At 39.7% G+C, this 20,190-nt stretch overlaps 1 protein-coding gene across 1 annotated transcript in view; it reads right to left on the reverse strand.

Moving 5' to 3' along the window:
* The window catches only part of NELL1 (neural EGFL like 1), a gene marked incomplete at both ends in the record, with an annotated part of 833,612 nt that overhangs the window by 423,908 nt on the left and 389,514 nt on the right, over positions 1 to 20,190 (reverse strand). The window contains one exon of the mRNA XM_081240682.1: positions 10,982 to 11,107. Coding sequence (XP_081096808.1) covers positions 10,982 to 11,107 — 126 coding nt within the window. The remainder of the gene's footprint in view (positions 1 to 10,981; positions 11,108 to 20,190) is intronic.

The following is a 20,190-nucleotide window of genomic DNA, read 5'->3' on the forward strand; positions in this document are numbered from 1 at the left end:
TTTCTGTTTTCTAATATTTTAATAACACTTTTCTAAAACTAAAATGTAATACAGTTCACTGCATTGTATTCCATTCCACAGAAGAAAGTGGAAAACATGTAAAGTGTAAAGAAAAGATATCACATATAATCTTCCATTCACAGATACTTTCTGATACCTATTTATCTGGGGGAATATTCCTTGCCTCTATTTCTATGTGTTTATGTATATCCATAGATAATTTTTATTATTTAAATTGGAAAATAGTATACATACTGGTTAGAATTTCATCATACTATATGATGAGAATTTTCCATTGACACTGAATAGTCTTCTGAATATTATTTTAAAATTCATTGTATTCCAATATATGAATATATTGTAATTTATTCAATCAAACGTTCATTAGTTCATATTTAGGCTGCCTCTAGTTTCTTTTCTTATAAATAATAAGTGGAATAAATGGGCACAATGAAAATCTTCTCACATATGTAACTGTGACTGATTGTTTCTTTAGAATAAGTTGCTGTAAATAAATATTTCTAGGCCTTTTGATACATCCTGTCAAATTATCCTCAAGAATGTTTGTATCAATATATATTCTTACCAGCAATGTATGAAAAGGTGCCTGTTTCCTAAACCATCTCCAAAAATGGGTGGTTGACATATATGTAAATAAATATATATCTATCCATATATCTACACAGATAGGCACATACATAAATTTAGTATAAGCATCTAATTGCATTTCTTTTAATTACTCCTACACTTGAAATAGTTTTCAAGGCTTTGAATAGACTCTAACAGACGCTATCAGTTGCCTAGACAATTATGGACCTACACATACATACATATCATCTCCTTCCTTGACAATACAACCCAAGTATCATAAAGGAAACCAGGACCTGCCCCACCTCAGGGATAAATCTTGATTCAAGGTAATTCTATTTGCTTTTCTAAGGTATAATTTATAAATAGGCATATGAAACAATTTTGGCCAAGGAGACATGAAAACAGATCTGCTAGGGATGGATTTCTGATAAAGTTATCCTTGGTCTTAACAAAGGACTCTAGGAAGGAAATCCTCTTTTCCCTTATGACTTCGGGACATTGTTAAATTGAGATATGATGCATGGGGTTGCCTCAGCCATTCTGAGACCTGGAAGGCAGTTAGATCAAGTTTCAAACTATCACCATGAAAATAGCAAAGTAAAAAGTTGGAAACAATCTATGTCACTGATGATGTCATGGAGCAGCTGAATTAACTAATTCTAGAAACACTGTCCTAGACGTTTTGTTACAAGAGAATAAATTTATCATTTAAGCTGGTAGAGTTGGGTTTTTCTTAAGTCATTCTTTAAGCTAAAATCATCTGAACCGATGTACTTACACTGTCTCACTTTATTCTTCAACAACTCTATGAAAGTGTGCAGAGGATACTGATGAAGAAGCAGAGAACGTTAATGGTTTTCTAATTTACAAAGCAAAAAGGTGGCACTGCCGAAGCTTGCAACAAGTTGAATTTATACTCTAGTTTATACACCAGATTTTAACCATGAGCATTTATAGTTTTCATTTGGCTCAAGAATAAGTAATGTATATTTTCAATACTCTTACATAAAGGAAACATAATCCAAAGATACTTCACTATATCTTAGACAAGTGTGGAAATAGCTAAACATATATGCATTTACCAAATCTTTAAGATGGAAATAAAGAATACATGATAGCTTGCTGTGTTATTAAAGAGAAATGCCCATTCATTGTGTCGACTCAAATGTGGATATAAGCAGGGCTGCAAGGCTGGCCTCAACAGTGTTGTAAGTGCTAAAGCATCCTTAATCAAACCCCTTTATGTGAAAGCTTAATTGTGATTCTGCATGCACAACTCCAACAATGGCGTGTACAGAAATACTAACAAGCCTTTTATGATGAATTTGAGTCAAGGGCAACACAGTTCTTAATAGGTTTGTGCACAAACACCCTGGGGGCAAGATCCATCATTTATTCTAGTGGGTCTGCAGCAGCTAATGTGGTTCAGATCCTTTACAATATGTGCTGATAAAAAAACAAAAACCGAAAAACCCAACACAAACAAACAAACAAAAACCTCTCAGTTAAACCCAACAAGGAAGCCAAACACCAGACAAGTCCTTCATCCTAAAATATCAAGGGAAATGCCCTTTGTTATCCTCCCTAAGACATATTTCCTGGCTTTAATAAACCTTACTTAGCACTATTTTAACACTACTGTTGCTAAATGGAGTAAGTTTCTGGTCTTTGGCTTTTCCAGGACTACATGTGGAAAACTAAAATTGGTCCGGAAAACCAAATATTCTATTAATTTTCACTTCATGAACCCTGTTTAGAGGGGTCTCTTAATTTTTTCCCGTTTTCTCCTTTTGTTAACTTTTTGTTTTGTTTTGTTTCTCACCTGTGAAAACAGGTGATGGGCAGAGAAGCCCAGTCACAAATTTGTACGTGCAAGTAATGTAGCTTTCTGTAATTTCTTCATTTCAACTTAATGAATGGTTCTGAGCTCCTATTCTTCTGGACTAGTGGGGTAGTGAAAATGTCTGTCATTTTAAGGATTCTTTGCTTTCATCTGTCTGTGTCATAGTTCTAGGAGATTCCAAGTAATCAAGACGCTCGCAGAGAGACATCAGTCTGGTCCTTGGCCCGTGGAACACACAGGTCACCATGGAGATGTCCTGTTTATCTTTAAGGGCTCTTTGAGGCATCATAACAGTCAGGACACAATTGAAGATTTGGGAACTCCCCATGAGACCCTACCTACAGAGCATCCCACAGCCTTTCTCTCCCCAGAGTCTTATACACATCCCAGAAGGCAGCCTTGGAGGCAGAGCCCTTCCATCCAGAAACCATCCAAATCTCTGCTTTAATTACCTTCTGCCACCATGTCACCCACCACCCATTCAAAGGAATCCTTTTCTAGTCTACAATACAGAGGGCAATTCTTCTGCTCTCTGATTCCAACCCCACCCCAATATTCCCTCCAAAATCTAACCATCTCTGCTCTACAAAGGCAAGAGCTCTCAACCGTGACTGCATATTAGAATCACTTGGAAGTTTAAACAAAAACACGGAAGCCAGGTCACAACCCTAGACCAAATGAAAATCACAGCCTCAAGGGGTAGATCCCAGGTATCGACTTTTGAAACTTCATGTCCTAAGTGATTCTAATCTGAGATGAGAGTTGAGACCCTCTGCCCGAAAGGCTTAGAATTTTGGAATCCTACTTTGGTACTTTCACATCCCTCCTCTGGAGGGGGAGGAAGGTGACAAAGTCTGTCTAAAGAAAGGAAAGAAAAAATGAATATACCAGGCAAACAAATCAAAACAAAAGGCAAATGCCTCCAAAGAACATCAGAGTTTTTAATTGGGTTTTGAAATCTCCAAAGGTACAAGTCTTATTGTGACTTTTCCTATTCAATATATCAATAAATGTAGTCTGTTATCTTTAATAAAATGTTTTGCATTCTAAAGCATTTGACAGAGCATTTCCCACTCAAGTAAAAGGAGTCTACAAGTCCCTGACTGGAATTTTAGTCTTATATCTGGATCACCTCTTGACTGAGAGGCAAGTAATTAGAACTTGCACCTTTTATGATGCCAGATAGTCAAAAGTATACCAGAGCAAATGTGTCCAAAACAAGCACATACTACGTGCTTGAAAGATAAGGATAATCAATGCATAATTTACTACTGTGCTCAATCAAGGTGGAGGATTTTCTACTTTAGCTCCATTTCATATGGCTCTGCTCAATGAGAAAATATCAGGTATCCCATATTTGAAAGGTTCTGTATTTCATCGACCTTAGTAGGAAAATATTTTCCAGAAAACTAGTGTAAAATTTCTTTTACATCTTTTAAACTGTTATCTCACATCTTTCATTATGTGGTACTTAATTTAAACCATTAAATTAATAGACTATTATATCTAACTTTAACTAGGCTTACTTGATTTCAGATACATACTTCCTTCAAGCTCTTCCATGCCAATATCAAAAAACATAAAAAATCTCTTAGCAAGATAATGGAAATCACATATGATATTTGTTATCTCACTTGTTCCCTTTATTTCTTACCTTTATGGAAAGTTTTTGGCATAAAAATGGGTGCTTACCCACTACTGTCAAGTACCTATCTTATTGCTGCATGCTTTTATCATAAATCACAAGTATCCTCCTTTAAAGCTTCCTGAGTATTCAAAGGTAATGTCTTATCAAACAACCTAAACACAGGGAGTTTAACTGGGGATAAATGAAAGTCAGGGACCAATAAATCAAGCAGGTTGACCATTTCAAAAATCAAAGGGTCCAGGGAAGAGCAAAGGACTCCCCAACCTCAATTTTCGATACTCCTCCAGCTTCAAAATTCATAAAAAAGCAAGGGCAACTCAGGGATCTCTTACAGAACAGAAAGTGATTTAGAATCACACACAAATTCCAAGGCCAAAAACTCCCCCAGTGACAAAGGTCCAATGTTTTCGATTTCACCAACAGAAACGTTCCTAGAAAAAAGCATGGAGCCTCATACAAATTACACAGTTATGTCAGGGAACCCCAGCCATCACAGTAATGATTAAGTAACAGCACATTTTAAAATTCTAGATTTTATATATATATATATATATTTTTTTTTTAATTTTTATTTATTTTTGTGTGTGTGTGGTTCACGGCCCTCTCACTCTTGTGGCCTCTCCCGTTGCAGAGCACAGGCTCCGGACGCGCAGGCTCAGCGGCCATGGCTCACGGGCTTAGCCGCTCCGCGGCATGTGGGATCTTCCCAGACCGGGTCACGAACCCATGTCCCCTGCATTGGCAGGTGGACTCTCAACCACTGCACCACCAGGGAAGCCTTATATAATTATTTTCAATGTTGAATCCTCAGAACTTTTATTATCCTATGAGATACGACTTTTTAACTAGAAAAAAAGTAGGAAAGAGGTAACATTTCTTTTCTGTTTGATATATTGTCTTTCTTCTCCAGCATCATGCTTGGCATCTGCTGTCTCTGGTGCAGCCTTTCTCAAAGAGCTGTTGTTACAGCACAGAACTGGGAAAGGTAATTTTGGGGATCCTTCTCTGGAACTTGTCAAGGGCCAACACTATAGGATGTGAAATACCCAGTACTTATCTAAAGCCTACTAAGACTTTAAGGAGGGATTGATTTGGTAAACTTGGAACATTGTTGATGGTGAATGCACATTTGAGTTTTCTCATCTGAAGATCTTCCCTCACTAACCATGAAATTCCTGGGCAAAGAGGTCATTTGTCACTAATGTCTTTGGCCATATTTCCTAACACTCATGACTGACACTAATTGTATATTGGACACATAAATGAATAAATGAGTGAGTGAGTGAATGAATGAGTGAATCAGTCATTCAATAAATCAATGTACCACCAAAGCTCATATGTCTTCTTTAATTCTAGGCTCACTAATTTTTGGTTGAATGGAGATTTTCAATATGACTACTAACTTCTAAAATGTTAGCACCAGAGTAAATGACAAACTAAAAAAAAAGGACAGAAAAAAATGACCCAATGTACTTTGAAAACCAACTGAACAGTGGCAGCAGATACTAACTGATTTGGGACAGAGACTAGAATGATCTTTGGAAATAAGAATGTAAATAATGAGAAATGCCAGGTCAGGAGCTCATGGCAGACAAAAGGATGTTTTCAGGCCTGTCAATTTCTCCTAGCAAGTTTCTTCTGGAAACGAAGCATCTGAAAAGACATCTTACAGTGGCAGATATCTGTTATATACCTCATTTATTACATAGACTACTAACCACTTGGGGGAAGAAGTCTTCTTTGCCAATAAAGAAATGACAGAAATTAAAGGTGTGGACCTGCTTATCTTGTAAAGAGCACATTTGGCCTGACAGGCTTATTTTTTTCAGGACACCAAGGTAAATGTCAGAGTTCCAGCTTACTATGGAAATGTCTAATGGAGGACCTTGAATCTGGTCTAGAGGAGAAATTACCATCAGGGAGGATGCTTGTCTCTTACCTCTCCTCATTCCCATCCATATTCCATATTCCCATTCACATCTCATCTACATTCCCAAATTTCTACTTTACACGCATGCTAACATGCCTTGGTAAACTCCAATAGCTCCTCTTGGCTTGCAAAACCATTCCAAATGCTCCATCCTGACAATCAAACACCCTTTTCTTATTGCGTTTTGCTTGAACTTCCATCATAGCACTTAGTACAGTGTGTTTAATATCATCATTATTTTTTGAGACTAATTCCCCATCACATTGTGAACTGCGACTAAAAAATAAGGTTAATTTAATCAGCAGCTCCTCATGTCAATGGACACAAAATTTGTTAAGAATCTACTGTATCATTTGCTAAGGTATTTATTAGCACCATTCACCAAATACGTCTAATTATCAAACCTAGGTACATGGTAGGAAGGCCTTTCCTCTTCTCCTTGTAGTTGGTTGAGGACTGGTAACTACTTATAGTTAGTCAATGAGCTGTAGGTCAAAGGGATTTGGTTAGACTATATTTTGGCTGATACAAGATGCTCTAGGCTCTCTTTTCCCTGTCTTGGTGACTAGCAATGTTCACAATAGTGACTATTCCATCAGCTTATATCCCAAAGTCTTATGATAAGCAGAGCACCACTCCTGTTGACCAGTGAAATACGTGAGCAACAAACAAAACCTGATTATTTTAAGTCACTCATATTTGAGGTTGTTACTGCAGAACATCCTAACCTGACTGATACAAGGGCCATGATAAATGTTTTCACACATATTATTTGATGTTCACAGTAACCTATAGTTACAGCAGATGAGCAATGTTTTATAAGTGAGATTTAGAGAAGTAAACAATTAGCCCAGGGTCAAGCAGCTTTATTCATTCCCTCATTCAATCCTTATTGAGCACTGCCCTGTGCTGGGCTATATTCTAAGTAGCCAAGGTAGAGCAGTGAACAAAAGGGAAAGGGTTCCTCCTCTCAGAGCTTACATTCTAATAGAAAGACATAAATTTTTAAAAATCGTATACAAATAACAGAAACTCCAGATGGTGATAAGTGATATTCAGAGGATTAAAATCAGGTGACATGACAGAAAAATGGGTGGCTAATTATATGAATCAGAGAAAGCCTCTCTGAGCTGATCATTTTTAGGCTGAGATCTGAATGCCAAGAAAGCCAGGCATGCAGAGAATAAGAGGAAAGGACTTCTACAAAGAAGCAACAACTCATGCAAAGGTCCTAAGGCAGAACAAGCCTGTTGAATAAAAAAAACAAAGTCAAAAGTTTGGGTGGCCACCTCCTAATGGACAAGGATGGAAATGGTACAAGATAAAGTCAGAGAGGCAGAAAGGAAAAAAGTCACATAGGGTTTTAAATCAAAATAAGAATTAATTTGATTTTCTGAGAAATGGAAAACTATAAGAGATCTTTAGAAAGTCCTGGTTTTAAAAGTTTACCCTCATCACTCTGTGAAGAGAGAGTTACAGTAGAGCAAGCCTGGGGCAGCAGGTCCAGAATGGTAACCACTGAGGAAGTCTGGTAGTTTGGTAGTAGAGGATATGGATGGAAATGGATGAAGTGGACGGACTTAGGACAGGGTGTGGAGGGTAGATTCAACAAGTCTGATGTACAGACTGAAAGTGGAGGGACAAGAGAAGGAAAGCAATCAAGTATCACCCATAGCTTTCTGGCTTGAAAAACTAGATAGATGGTGCTTTCATTTGCTGAGACGCAGAAAATTGGAAGAGGAGGAGGTTTGCAGAGGTGGAAGGAAATCAAGAGTTCTGTCTCATACATGTTAATATGAAATGCCTACTAAATACCTATGTGTAGATGTCAAGTTGAATATATGATTCAGAAGCTCAGGAGAAAGACTGGAACTGGATAGAAATTTAGGAGTTATTAACATAGAGATGCTGTAATGTCATAATACTGAATGGAGGCATCTGAAAAGACGATATGGATGAACAAGAGAAAAGGGTCCAGGGCAGGGCTCTACAGTACTGTAACCTTTAAGATATCAGCAGAGGAAGAAGAATAGCTAGGGACGCTGGGCAGGTGTGACCGGTGACATAGAAGGAAAATCAGGAAATACATTGTCTCAGAAGTGAATAAAATAATGTGCTTAAAAAAGGAAGATGTAGTCAGCTTTGCTAAATGCTGCTGAGAGGTCACAAGAGATAAGATTAGACTGAACAAAATGGAGCTCATGGTTGACCTTGATAAATGTACTCTCTGTCGAATGGTGCATCTGGAAGACTTAGTGGGAGTGGATGAAGAGGGTGTGTGAGGTAAGTACATGTAAGGAAGGCAGTAACCACTGACGATGCAATTAAGACGTTTGCTATGAACAGAAGCAGAAAAATGGGCAGTAGATAAGAAGAAATCTGGGCTCAATGGAAGTTTTTTTTTAAGAAAAATATCTTATCCCCAATTCTATGACCTATGGGGGAAGTCCAAAAGCCCTCACTGAAATTTCTGACACTCCTGAGAGGAGGCCGTGGTAACTGTAATTGTTGCATTCATATCTGTATAAATGTACTTTGCGTAGCAGGGAAAGGATCGGAATGGTTACCTCTGCCTCTGAGGTCATGATATCCTATACACACATGTACCATTTCCCTCATTGTACCTCGTGTTAACCTGCATTCATTGGGGTCAGAACGGGGAGAGTCTCACCCAGTCTGCAAGGTGGCAGATTTTGCTGAAAGTTGGAGGGTCATGAGGAAGACTCACCCTGCATACTATACAGCAAAACCACCACAACAAAACCCCTCACACTAAATATTCCTACCCTTAAAAGTTCTTTCAGCCATCCTTTCACTGAGCAGTTTTCGTTGACCCCTGTCCTCCACAGCACCTAGCCTTCTGCTTTCTGGCTGGTTCCTCTCTCCTCCCTCTTTTATTTCTCTCTTTTGTTCTAACTTTTCTATTCTCTCTCAGACAAAATACATGTGCAAACAAAACAAAAAGTTTCCCTGCAGAACTACTTACTCTTTTTTTTTGGATGATGTACCCAATGATACTCATACACTTGCCTTTTACTCCAAACAACACATTTCTCTTTCTAAAAGTAACTCTGGAGCTAGTTCTTAAAATACTACATTTTCCATCTGGTTGCATATATACTGTACAAACTACCAGGCAGAGCACCTGTCCTTAAGAGGCTTTCAACAAGCACCAGCTCTTGTCTTCCTCCATAGAGCAGAGGTGCTATGTATTCTGATATAATTTCAACAAGGCCTTTCCACCCAGCAGTGCCTTAATCAGATCTGAGTTGCATGATATGGTGCCTCTGTGTTGGGAGACGATCCACTGCCTTTGCCTCATGTTAGGGTTAACATAAGTCAGGACCTGGACAGACCACTGAGAACAGAACAAGACTCATCTGTAATATCACAGATTTTTAGACTGTGTTTGTTTACAGGTCCAAAAGAGTTTTGCCCCCTTAAAATGTTTGGATCACAGCATAATGTTTATGAAGTCTCTTTTTTCTCTGGGAATTTTGTAATAATATGTAAAAGACAGGTAAACCATATTTGGTCTACTGCAGGAGTCAGAACCTTGCATCAATCTGAAATCCTTTAGGCAAAGAACAGTAACGTAAAAATATACAACAATCAATGGCAAAGGTATTTGGACATACAAACATGCTTCTCAAACTTTTATAACTTTTTGCACCTCTGAAAAGGCCATTCAAAATAAAATACATTGGGGCTTCCCTGGTGGCGCAGTGGTTAAGAATCCACCTGCCAATGCAGGGGACATGGGTTTGAGCTCAGGAAGATCCCATATACCGTGGAGCAACTAAGCCCGTGTGCCACAACTACTGAGCCCACATGCCACAACTACTGAAGCCCACATGCCTAGAGCCCATGCTCCGCAACAAGAGAAGCCACCGCAATGAGAAGCCCACACACCTCAACGAAGAGTAGCCCCCGCTCGCCACAACTAAAAGCAAGCCCGCGTGCAGCAATGAGGACCCAACGCAGCCAAAAATAAATAAATAAATAAATTTTTAAAAAATTAAAATAAAATAAAATATATTAAGAAAAGAGTGGAATTCCACTGTGAGTGAAAATAAATTTAAAAATTTAAAAATAAATTAAAATAAATTAATTAATTTAAAAAGAAATCATTTTTTATATACCAGTCATTAGGACAAAGAGAAAGATGCCAAGAGTCAGAGAAATACACAGCATGACTGAAATCTTGTATTCAGGGAGCCCCTTCCTTATAGGTTACAGATTGGGCCTTTAAAGACATTTCATCCAAGAGAAAAAAGACTCAGAATCTTCTACCACCCTTAACCAGTTTACTGTTCCAGTCTCTGTGTTCGTGATTTGAATGATAATGGAACCCCAACCAAATGCCCACCAAGCCAGCACTGCTCACACAGAGGCAGTGACCACAATCCCTGGAGTTCCAGTTTGGTGCTGACAGCCCAGTGATAAAGGGAAGAAGAGGGACAAAACTGACAATAAGCATATGTCAGTGAAAAGTCTTGACTGGCTCCCATATACCCAATCTGTGCCCACCAGATACTCTCGCTCATACTTTAAATTTAACCTCTTGTCTTTCCCAACGAGAACAAAGTACATTTTCTCACATAAAAACACATTTCATTTTGATGGAAGGAAAATAGTTTGATACTTTTCTCATTTTGGAACTGATGTCTCTCTCTCTAAGTCCTTCAGTGTTACCATAGGCAACTGGGTCTTCCATTTCAAATCATATACCCAATCACGCGCGCACACACACACACAGAGGCAGAAATACTGGGAGTGGAAATAAATTAGGCAGACAAAATTTCTCTTATTATCACTTCATTCCTGAAAAGTTGATGATAAGATAATGTAAGAGAAGAACTAGTTAGCTAAAAATAGTACTTAGTGTACTTAGAGCTAAATGTAATGACACAGATATGGCACAGAGAAGGACTGAATCAGAAAAGCAACATTGCTTCTTAATGCTCACCGGTACAAGAAAAGTCATCCACGCGAATGTATCCTGGGACACAGTCACAGCGATATAACCCAGGCAAGTTGACACACACAGTGTTGGCATGACAGTAATGCATCTTAGCCGCACACTCATCAATATCTGAAGGAGAAAAAAAAGAAGCAATATCACAGTTAGTCAAATGGTTGAACCGGAATGTAATCATCTTACAATGAAATTAGAAAAAGCGAATGCCCATTGAAGCCAAGAGAAAAAGCAAGATGCGTTAAACACAAAAGCTTAAGTGCAAATTCAGCTGATGCAGAAGATCTCATCTTAAATTGAAAATATTTCTAGAAAGATGCATGGTGGGACACAACAGTGAAGAACCTAAGTATGAAGACTGAATATGTTATGATTAATCTCTAACCAAGAAAGATGCTTGTTTTAAATGTCCAAAATCAAGGAGTCTGTGTCCAGGCATTGATACCAATGAATATTTATTAGGTGTCCACTGTACATGATGTTGCTTTTATCAGAGAGATAAAGGGAATCCAGCCCCTCTCTGCTTGTTTTTCTTACTAAGACATGCTTTAATCCATCTGTTACAAAATGATGGTGTAGCCACTTTCTCCCACGTTGTACTGTGAATACAGACTGCAGCTACTGTCTAATGCAAATTAATGTCTTTCACCCCTTAACCTGGAGATGCATCCCATGTCAAAGAATAATGGGCTGATTCAACAAAAAAGATCTTTTCTCTTTGGAATGCAGATCAGAGCACCACCTGCTTTCTCATAAAAAGTTCATGGTAAGAATTAAGATAACCTACAACCTTAAGTACAGAGTTTAGTATTTTCTGGAATTTATGTTTTCAAAAATGGCTTTACAGCAATCTACAGATTCAATGCAATCCCTATCAAACTACCAATGGCATTTTTCACAGAACCACAACAAAAAATTTCACAATTTGTATGGAAACACAAAAGACCCTGAATAGCCAAAGCAATATTGAGAAAGAAAAATGGAGCTGCAGGAATCAGGCTCCCAGACTTCAGACTATACTACAAAGCTACACTCATCAAGACGGCATGGTACTGGCACAAAAACAGAAATATAGATCAATGGAACAGGATAGAAAGTCCAGAGATAAACCCACACACATATGGTCACCTTATCTTTGATAAAGGAGGCAAGAATGTACAATGGAGAAAAGATAGTCCCTTCAATAAGTGGTGCTGGGAAAACTGGACAGCTACATGTAAAAGAATGACATTAGAACACTCCCTAACACCATACACAAAAATAAACTCAAAATGGATTAAAGACCTAAATGAAAGGCCAGACACTATAAAACTCTTAGAGGAAAACATAGGCAGAACACTCTGACATAAATCACAGCAAAATCCTTTTTGACCCACCTCCTAGAGAAATGGAAATGAAAACAAAAATAAACAAATGGGACCTAATGAAACTTAAAAGCTTTTGCACAGCAAAGGAAACCATAAACAAGACGAAAATACAACCCTAAGAATGGGAGATTGGAGAAGTGGAAACAGAAGGGAAAATACAGGGGCTAAACTTTTTGTCTTTGCAGAGTTAGAAAGGGAGAGGACCATTTAGTCTGTACATTCAAAGAACACTAATTAGCCCTCTACTACACTTTGAGGCAGAGTGATGAACAAAACTCCATCCTGGACCTCATAGCCTGGCAAGACACTGAGCAGAACTTATATGTTCTACCGATAATGTGAGATCATTTCATGGGGATTTGACCTAGTCTGAGAGGTTCAGAGAAGGATTCTCTATGGAAGTGATTGCTCATCCAAGACCTGAAATAGAAATGAAACAGGTGAAGGGGGGGGGAATAACATACCAGATAGAGAAGAATAAGAAGAATTTGTTAGAGAAGGGAACTTTGCCTAGTTGAAGAGAAACTGGAAAGATGAGCTTGGGCCAGACCCTGCTGGGCCCTGGACACCACATAAAGGAGCCTGGGCTTTAATCATGGTGGTGACACAGTCCAATTTCTGTTCTCAAAATATCACTTGGCTGTAGTGAAGAGAATGGATTGGAGCAGGGCAAGCTGAAGGCTAAATCACACTGGTATTTTACTCACAGAGATGCAGCCACACTGAACTCATTCTGTACTGCTAGGATGCCCAGCCATTCTTTAAGATGAGAAACTAGTCAGGACTTGCCTCAGAGGCAATTCAATCTTCCACCCATGAGCCACAACTGCCAACCAGGCTGCTGATGGCAATGACTGTTTCTCTCTCATGGACCCTTGTCAGCCCCTCCCAGAGAGAAACTCCTGGCTCATTTCCCTCAGGCCACTGCCTAACTGCTGAGAGGTGTCTGCCTCATCTAGATTTGAAGGAGTTACTTGGCCATAACAAGTTTATTTTGATTCAAACAGCTAAGCTATCTCCTTGTTTCATAGGATGCCAAGGCCCTGAGTAAAAATATTTTCAAAAATCAGAAAGGGGATGTTAGGAAACCCCAGAGAGAATTTCTCACATAGGTTTATCCAACCCTTGCTCTCTGAGAGCCACCTAGGACCCCATGGCCACACATCCCTGCCACTCTGCTGATGTGTCTTTGAGTTGCTTTTGTTTTCAATTCATACCATTGGTAATTCCAGCCCTTGCATATCTAATAATGCTCTGGTACCAGTCCAGAAAGAGGGAGAACCAAAGTAAGGCAGAAAAGTTGACAAATGTACCAGAAAATTAAACTATCACAATCTTATCTTTGTTGCTTATCTTCTATCACACAAACAGCAGATATAAAAATCACTTCCTGGTAAAAATGATGGTAGGGAGAGAAAAAGTGTTTAGAGTCATCGGTTAGGTCCCTTGAGACAAGAGGATGGAAGAGAGTAAGGAACTGACAATTCCCCTAGTTTCAGGATGGGAACAGGGGATGGAGGGGAGACACATCTGCCTAAGAAAGATTGCCTCTCCATCCTCAGGGAAAGGCACAACCCTGGAGACAGTTTCAAGAGGATTCAAGAGTGCTTCACAAGCAAGTCTGGTTATGCAGAGAATCAAAACAGAATTAACATCTTCAGAGACCTGGGATATCCTGAGAAAATCTTGAGAAATAGAAAACAACTGAGATTTTTCAAAACGAGCCTAGGACAAATGCTTTTTGTTCACAGACAAAAGATCCTAAAAGGTCATGAATAGTTACCCCCCCAAAAAAGAAAAAGAAACAAACAGAACTCCCCAATTAAAGAATGAACTGATGCTCAGAGAGAGAAACTGAGTGAGCCCAAAGCAATGAGGGTTTTTTTTTCTTTCTTTTAATATATAAATTTATTTATTTATTTATTTATTTATTTTTGGCTGCATTGGGTGTTTGTTGTTGCGCATGGGCTTTCTCTAGTTGCAGCAAGCGGGGTCTACCCTTCGATGTGGTGTGCAGGCTTCTCATTGTGGTGGCTTCTCTTTGTTGCACAGCACGGGCTCTATGCGTTTGGGATTCAGTAGTTGTGACATGTGGGCTCAGTAGTTGTGGCTCGCAGGCTCTAGAGTGCAGGCTCACTAGTTGTGGTACACAGGCTTAGTTGCTCCATGGCAGGCATGTGGGATCTTCCTGGACCAGGGCTCAAACCCGTGTCCCCTGCATTGTCAGGCGATTCTTAACCACTGCACCACCAGGGAAGTCCCACAATGAGGTTTTTAAATGTAAGCCTGAAAAGCCATCTGACTTTTGCCCAGGTGGTGATTGTGCTTTGCCTAAAGCAGGTCCCTCTCTCAAGCAACGGTCCTTTCCAGTCTGATATTTACCCAAAAGCCAGAAGGCAAGAAGAGGCAATGTCTGAGACTGAACTTCAAAGGAGAAGTTGAACACACTCAAGGCCAGGCTCAATCTAAAGGTTTTGATTAGTCTAGCAAGAATTTCTAAGAACCACAGTTAAGATGACTACCAGAAGGATGAATGGATAAAAATTTTAAAACACATCATTAAGCACAGTATGATACCAAAATGAATAAGAGACTAATAGTTGCTAATCTCAAAAGGTAAAACTAGGAACAGCCCCTAGCACCTGGTTAATACCCAGTAGATGTCATTTCGACATATGAGACACTATGCTAGGTACTCCACAGGTAGCATCCCATCACCCCATTTATTCCACTTGACTACTTACTATAGGAGATAGATACCCCCATGTCAAGATGAGGAAACCAAGGCTCAGAGATTATTAGATCACTTGTCCAAGGCATAAAGTCAGTAAGCCTAAGACCCTGGGTTTGAATCCACAGTCTCACTTCAAAGTTGGCATTGATTTCACTGGGCCAGTTCTAGCCCTCCGTAACTTTTCGATCCTGTGACTATGTTACACATGGCTTATGCTATCACGAAGTGTATGGAAACAGGCAGATCTCCAAATTCTATGCCCATGTGCAATACTGTTCATGACGTTTGTTTTGTATTACACTCTCTGTTAAAATAGTAAAGCTGTACTGTGCATCACCGCTTCTGTGGCTCTTTTATATTAAATCCTAACACTTTCAAACTTTAGATTCCAGAGATCCAGGACCCCAAAACAGGTGATAGCATTCTGCTCTGAGCTAGAACCCTTGATACAACCTTAACTCAGGACCCTTAAGACTACTGAAGGCCCCCTGTAGGATTAGAAACTAGTGACAAAGGGGCCTGGGTCTTTTATTAAATGTTGTTAGAGAAATATCTATAAACCCCACTGCAGTATATATCAGCTGGAGTATAATGGGGCTCAAATTGTGATTCCTTCTTATAGATTGCTTGTCACCTTTGAAATATCAGTGCTTGTCCTCTCATGGTCTTCTGGGGTAAAAAAAATACATGATTTATGTCCCTTCCCAGAAAAATAGTTTGTTTTTGTTTTAAGAAGGTATACCTATGGACTTTCAAATGCAACCTGATGTGGCATAATGATTCTTCACACATCACCAGCCTCCATCTGCATAAGACTGTTCAGAACAAACAGAGCTGAATTTGGCATCGTCGTCATTAAATTAGAGTGTAGAGCTTGGGTAGCAAAGATAGAAGCAAATGCAAAGAATTCTCTAAATAAAACCGTGTGATCTACTCAGACTTGTTACATAAGAATTTCCTAGAAAAAGGCAGCCCAGAGAGGGCTGGATGCAGAGGGTGAGGCGAGGGGGAGTAGGGGGAGAAGTTATGCCCCACTCCCTGTGCACATGTAAAAAAGAAACAGAGTGAACAAAGAAAATCAATACTTATTGAGACTGTGCTCTGTACCTAGAACTGTGTGCATCTCATTTCATTATCCCCAACCATCCAATGGACTGCCATCAGAAACGACATGGAGAGCACCTACAATTTCACCCCAGGTTTCTGTGACTTCAAGAGCACACTTCTTCCACTCTGACTGTTGGACACGAGCGCTAGATTGACAGTCAAGAGTCAAGCTCTAGTCTTGCTCTTTCTGTTAGTAACCCTAGCACTGGGCACTTCTCTAGACATCGGTTTTCCCATTTATAAAATGGTGAGTTGGATCAGAGAGCATCTAAAGACTTCCCTGGTTTTAAAGTTCTTGACACATTCAGGTGTTTCTGTCCTCACAATTCATCATAAACCCTGCCTCTGTAGCATTATATGCTGGGCCACCAGCTTTCATCCTGTTTCAATGAGCTTGAAGATGTTCCAGGTGTCTTTTCCAAGACAAAAGTCCTAGAAAATACTACTAAGATGACCTGAACCTTCACACTGTTCCTTGATACCTGTTTCAACTGAGTTGGCATCTCCCCAGAAAATGAAGAACGGCCAGGACTAGCAACAGACATTCAAACAAAAGCACAGCTCAGGGGTTTCCCTGGCGGTGCAGTGGTTGAGAGTCTGCCTGCCGATGCAGAGGACACGAGTTCGTGCCCCGGTCTGGGAGGATCCCACATGCCGTGGAGCGGCTGGGCCCGTGAGCCATGGCCGCTGAGCCTGTGCGTCCGGAGCCTGTGCTCCGCAGCGGGAGAGGCCACAGCAGTGAGAAGCCCACGTACCGCAAAAAAAAAAAAAAGGCACAGCTCAGGACAGGTCCTCCAGGGACTAGTAAGATAACTTGCAGAGCAATTCTACCAGACTTTAATCTCCTGACTTTTCAGAAATCATGAGTTATAAAAACTCATGATTCAGAAATCATGAGTTATAAAAATCCCAGGGGCGCTGGGATTGATATTAGAACTGTCAATACTCTCCCAACTGTGTCACACTGGATATTTTGTAAAGTGAGGGCCTATATGGTCTTTGATTTGAACTTATAAAAATCCAGTGAAGCAGACAGGGTATGAATTATTATGACCTTTTTCAGATGAGAAAATAAAGACCTAGAGAAGAATTCTGACTTGCCCAAAGGTACATAGATAATCAGTGAGCTGGTAACAGAATCAAGGTCTTCTAACTCTGGAGTTAGTGCTTTATCCAATGTTCCATGCTTCTCTATAATTATTGTTTTCTTCCTAAAGCAAGGGGAGAGAAATTAAATGCCCATGGAATCTAGAACTATAAACCAAATGCCAACAGAAGCCAGGTAGAAGATATACGTGCAAAATATGCCCCTTCCCCAAAATAAATAAGGTATATATTATTTTTCCTAAAATATAAATCAATCCCTCCCTCCCTACCTTTCTCTCCCTTCCCTCCCTCACTCTATCAATCTCTCTCAATCGTTTTCATTTCTCTACTTCCAAGAACAAAGAAATGGTTCTCTCTTACAAGGTACAAAACACTGTGCAAGGCAAATGATACATGGAAAATGACACTAAACCTCAGTGGAGGAAAGACAGTGGAAGAATTTGAACTGTTATCTTCACTTTACAGATGAGAAACTAGGGCCATAGGAATGGACAGTTAATTGTCTAAGGTCCCACAGCCAGGAGGTGTACCTGGACTGCGAGGATGTGAATTCAGGCAGCTTGGCTCCAGAGTTTGTACTCATCACTCTGTAGTATCGCCTCCCACAGACTGTGGGCTAGATCTCTGATCTTCCTAGAGAAGTTACATACCCTAGTATTAATTTAACTTTTTAAAATAGTGGCTCCATTCTTTTTTCAAATATTTTGAACCAAGCAAAACACATCTGCCTATCAGATTCAACCCACAAATGTCTGTGCCTTGAAGCATGTTATCACAAGGAGCTTTGGGGGGCAGGGGGGTGGGTGTAAGAGAGAGGGGTGGGAAGAGAGAGAGAGAGAGAGGAAGGAGGATGGAAGGGAGGATGGAAATGGGGAAGGAAGGAGGAGGAGAAGGGAGGGAAGGAGGGAGGGGAAGGGAGAGAACATGACAGGAAGTAAAGAGAATATAGGAAGGCAAAGAAAAGGGAAAGTAAGACAAGAAAAGAGAAGAGAAGAGAAAAATAAGACAATCTAGGGAGCTTCCTATATAACGTCTATGGACTGAGTTGTGCTCCCCCAGCAAATTCATTATGTTTATACACTAACCTCCAATGTGATGGCATTTGGAGATGGGGTGCTTGTGGGGTAATTAGGTTTAGATAAGGTCATGAGAGTGGTGCCCTCCTGATGAGATCAGTGCCTTTTAAAGAAGAGACACGAAAGAGCGTACTCTCTCTCTGCCACGTGAGGACACAGGGAGAAAGCAGCAATCTGCAAGTCAGGAAGAGAGCCCTCACCAGAACCCAACCCTGCTGGCACCCTAATCTCAGACTTCCAGCCTCCAGAACTGAGTAAATTTCCATTGTTTAAGCCATCCAGTCGATGGCACTTTGTTATGACAGCTCCAACTGACTAATATAATAACCCTTTAAATTTCTGTTGCCTGGTGAGATGAATTTTTACAGCACATTCCAAGATATGTGTCAAACAAACATCTTGCCTGCCAGATCAAATATTTGCAGATTAAAAATTCAAATAACCTTTTGGTCATCCCATGCATAGTAAAGAAGTCTTCTCAAACAGGGTTAAATACATCATAAGGTAGAAGTTAGATCATTGGATTTTCTGACATTTTAAAAGTATTTCCCATATATAGCTTCGTCAGATATTTGCAAATTCATGCTAAGATTTCTTTTCCCCCTGCTGGGCTCAATTTCAGAATTAAATACTGTCATAAAGCAACATCTCTTTGTGCCACTGGGAATCACAGCACACCAATTTTTAGCTGACATCAGAAGAACATTGTAAGATACCTCTCTTTGATTTTTTTTTTTTTCTCCTAGGCTGGTTTTTCTGACCTTGGAGAGTATCCACAAACTGATGCTGAGCATCTGCAAGGAAAGAAGCTCATTGAGTGAAAGGTGACTCATTCAGCTTTAGCTGTAGGCTGTGCTCCAGCCTACCTGAATCTATTAATATCTGAACCCTACTTCAGCCAACGTTACCAACAAAACGAGTGAGCGCTTCCAAAAAGATCCAAGATTTCCTCCTGAGTTATGAGTCAGTTGGAAATGTGGAAGCTATGATGGTCTCTTGCCTTCCCTACCCCTGGGAAAGGAAATTCAAGAGCTATTAAGAGACTGCTGAATTCTAGAGGCAGTAACGATTCCGAAGGTCAGTGAGATGTGGTCCTTGTATTCTGGCTTTTATACTAAGTGAAAAAAGCCAGATCATACAGAACCAGTCCTAATCCAGTAAAGAGGCAGTTACCTGAACACGAACAAAGTTCTACCGGAAAAAGAAGTGGCTAATTCCATCAAAAACTACTGAGGAAGTTTTCACCCAAAAGATGTTTGTTGTGAGTCTTGAGAAGGCAAGAAGAAGCCTTCATAAAATGTTGATGGCCTTCCCTTATCACTTTGATTGGGCAGCAATTCTTCTTTTTCCCCCAGCTTTATTAAGACATAATTGACATATAACATTGTGGAAGCTTAAGGTATACAATGTGTAAATTTGATACACTTATTGTTGCAAAATGATCACTACCACTGCCTTAGCTGACAGCTCCATCAGGTCACATAATTACCATTTCTTCTTTGTGGTGAGAAGACATAAGACCCACTTTCTTAGCAACTTTCAAATACATAATACAGTATTGTTCATTATAATCACCATGCTGTACATTAGATCCCAAGAACTTATTCATCTTATAACTAAGAAGTTTGTACTCTTTGACCATCAAAAGATGAATGAAAAAAGATGTGAGATACACAACACACACATACAATGGAATATCATTCAGCCATAGGAAGGAAGTCTTACCATTTGGAACAACATGGATGAACCTTGGGAGTATTATCCTAAGTGAAATAAGCACTTATCTCTCAGACAGAGAAAGACAAATAC

The sequence above is a fragment of the Mesoplodon bidens genome, assembly GCF_964165515.1.
Source record: "Mesoplodon bidens genome assembly, chromosome: 7".
NCBI lineage: Eukaryota > Metazoa > Chordata > Mammalia > Artiodactyla > Ziphiidae > Mesoplodon > Mesoplodon bidens.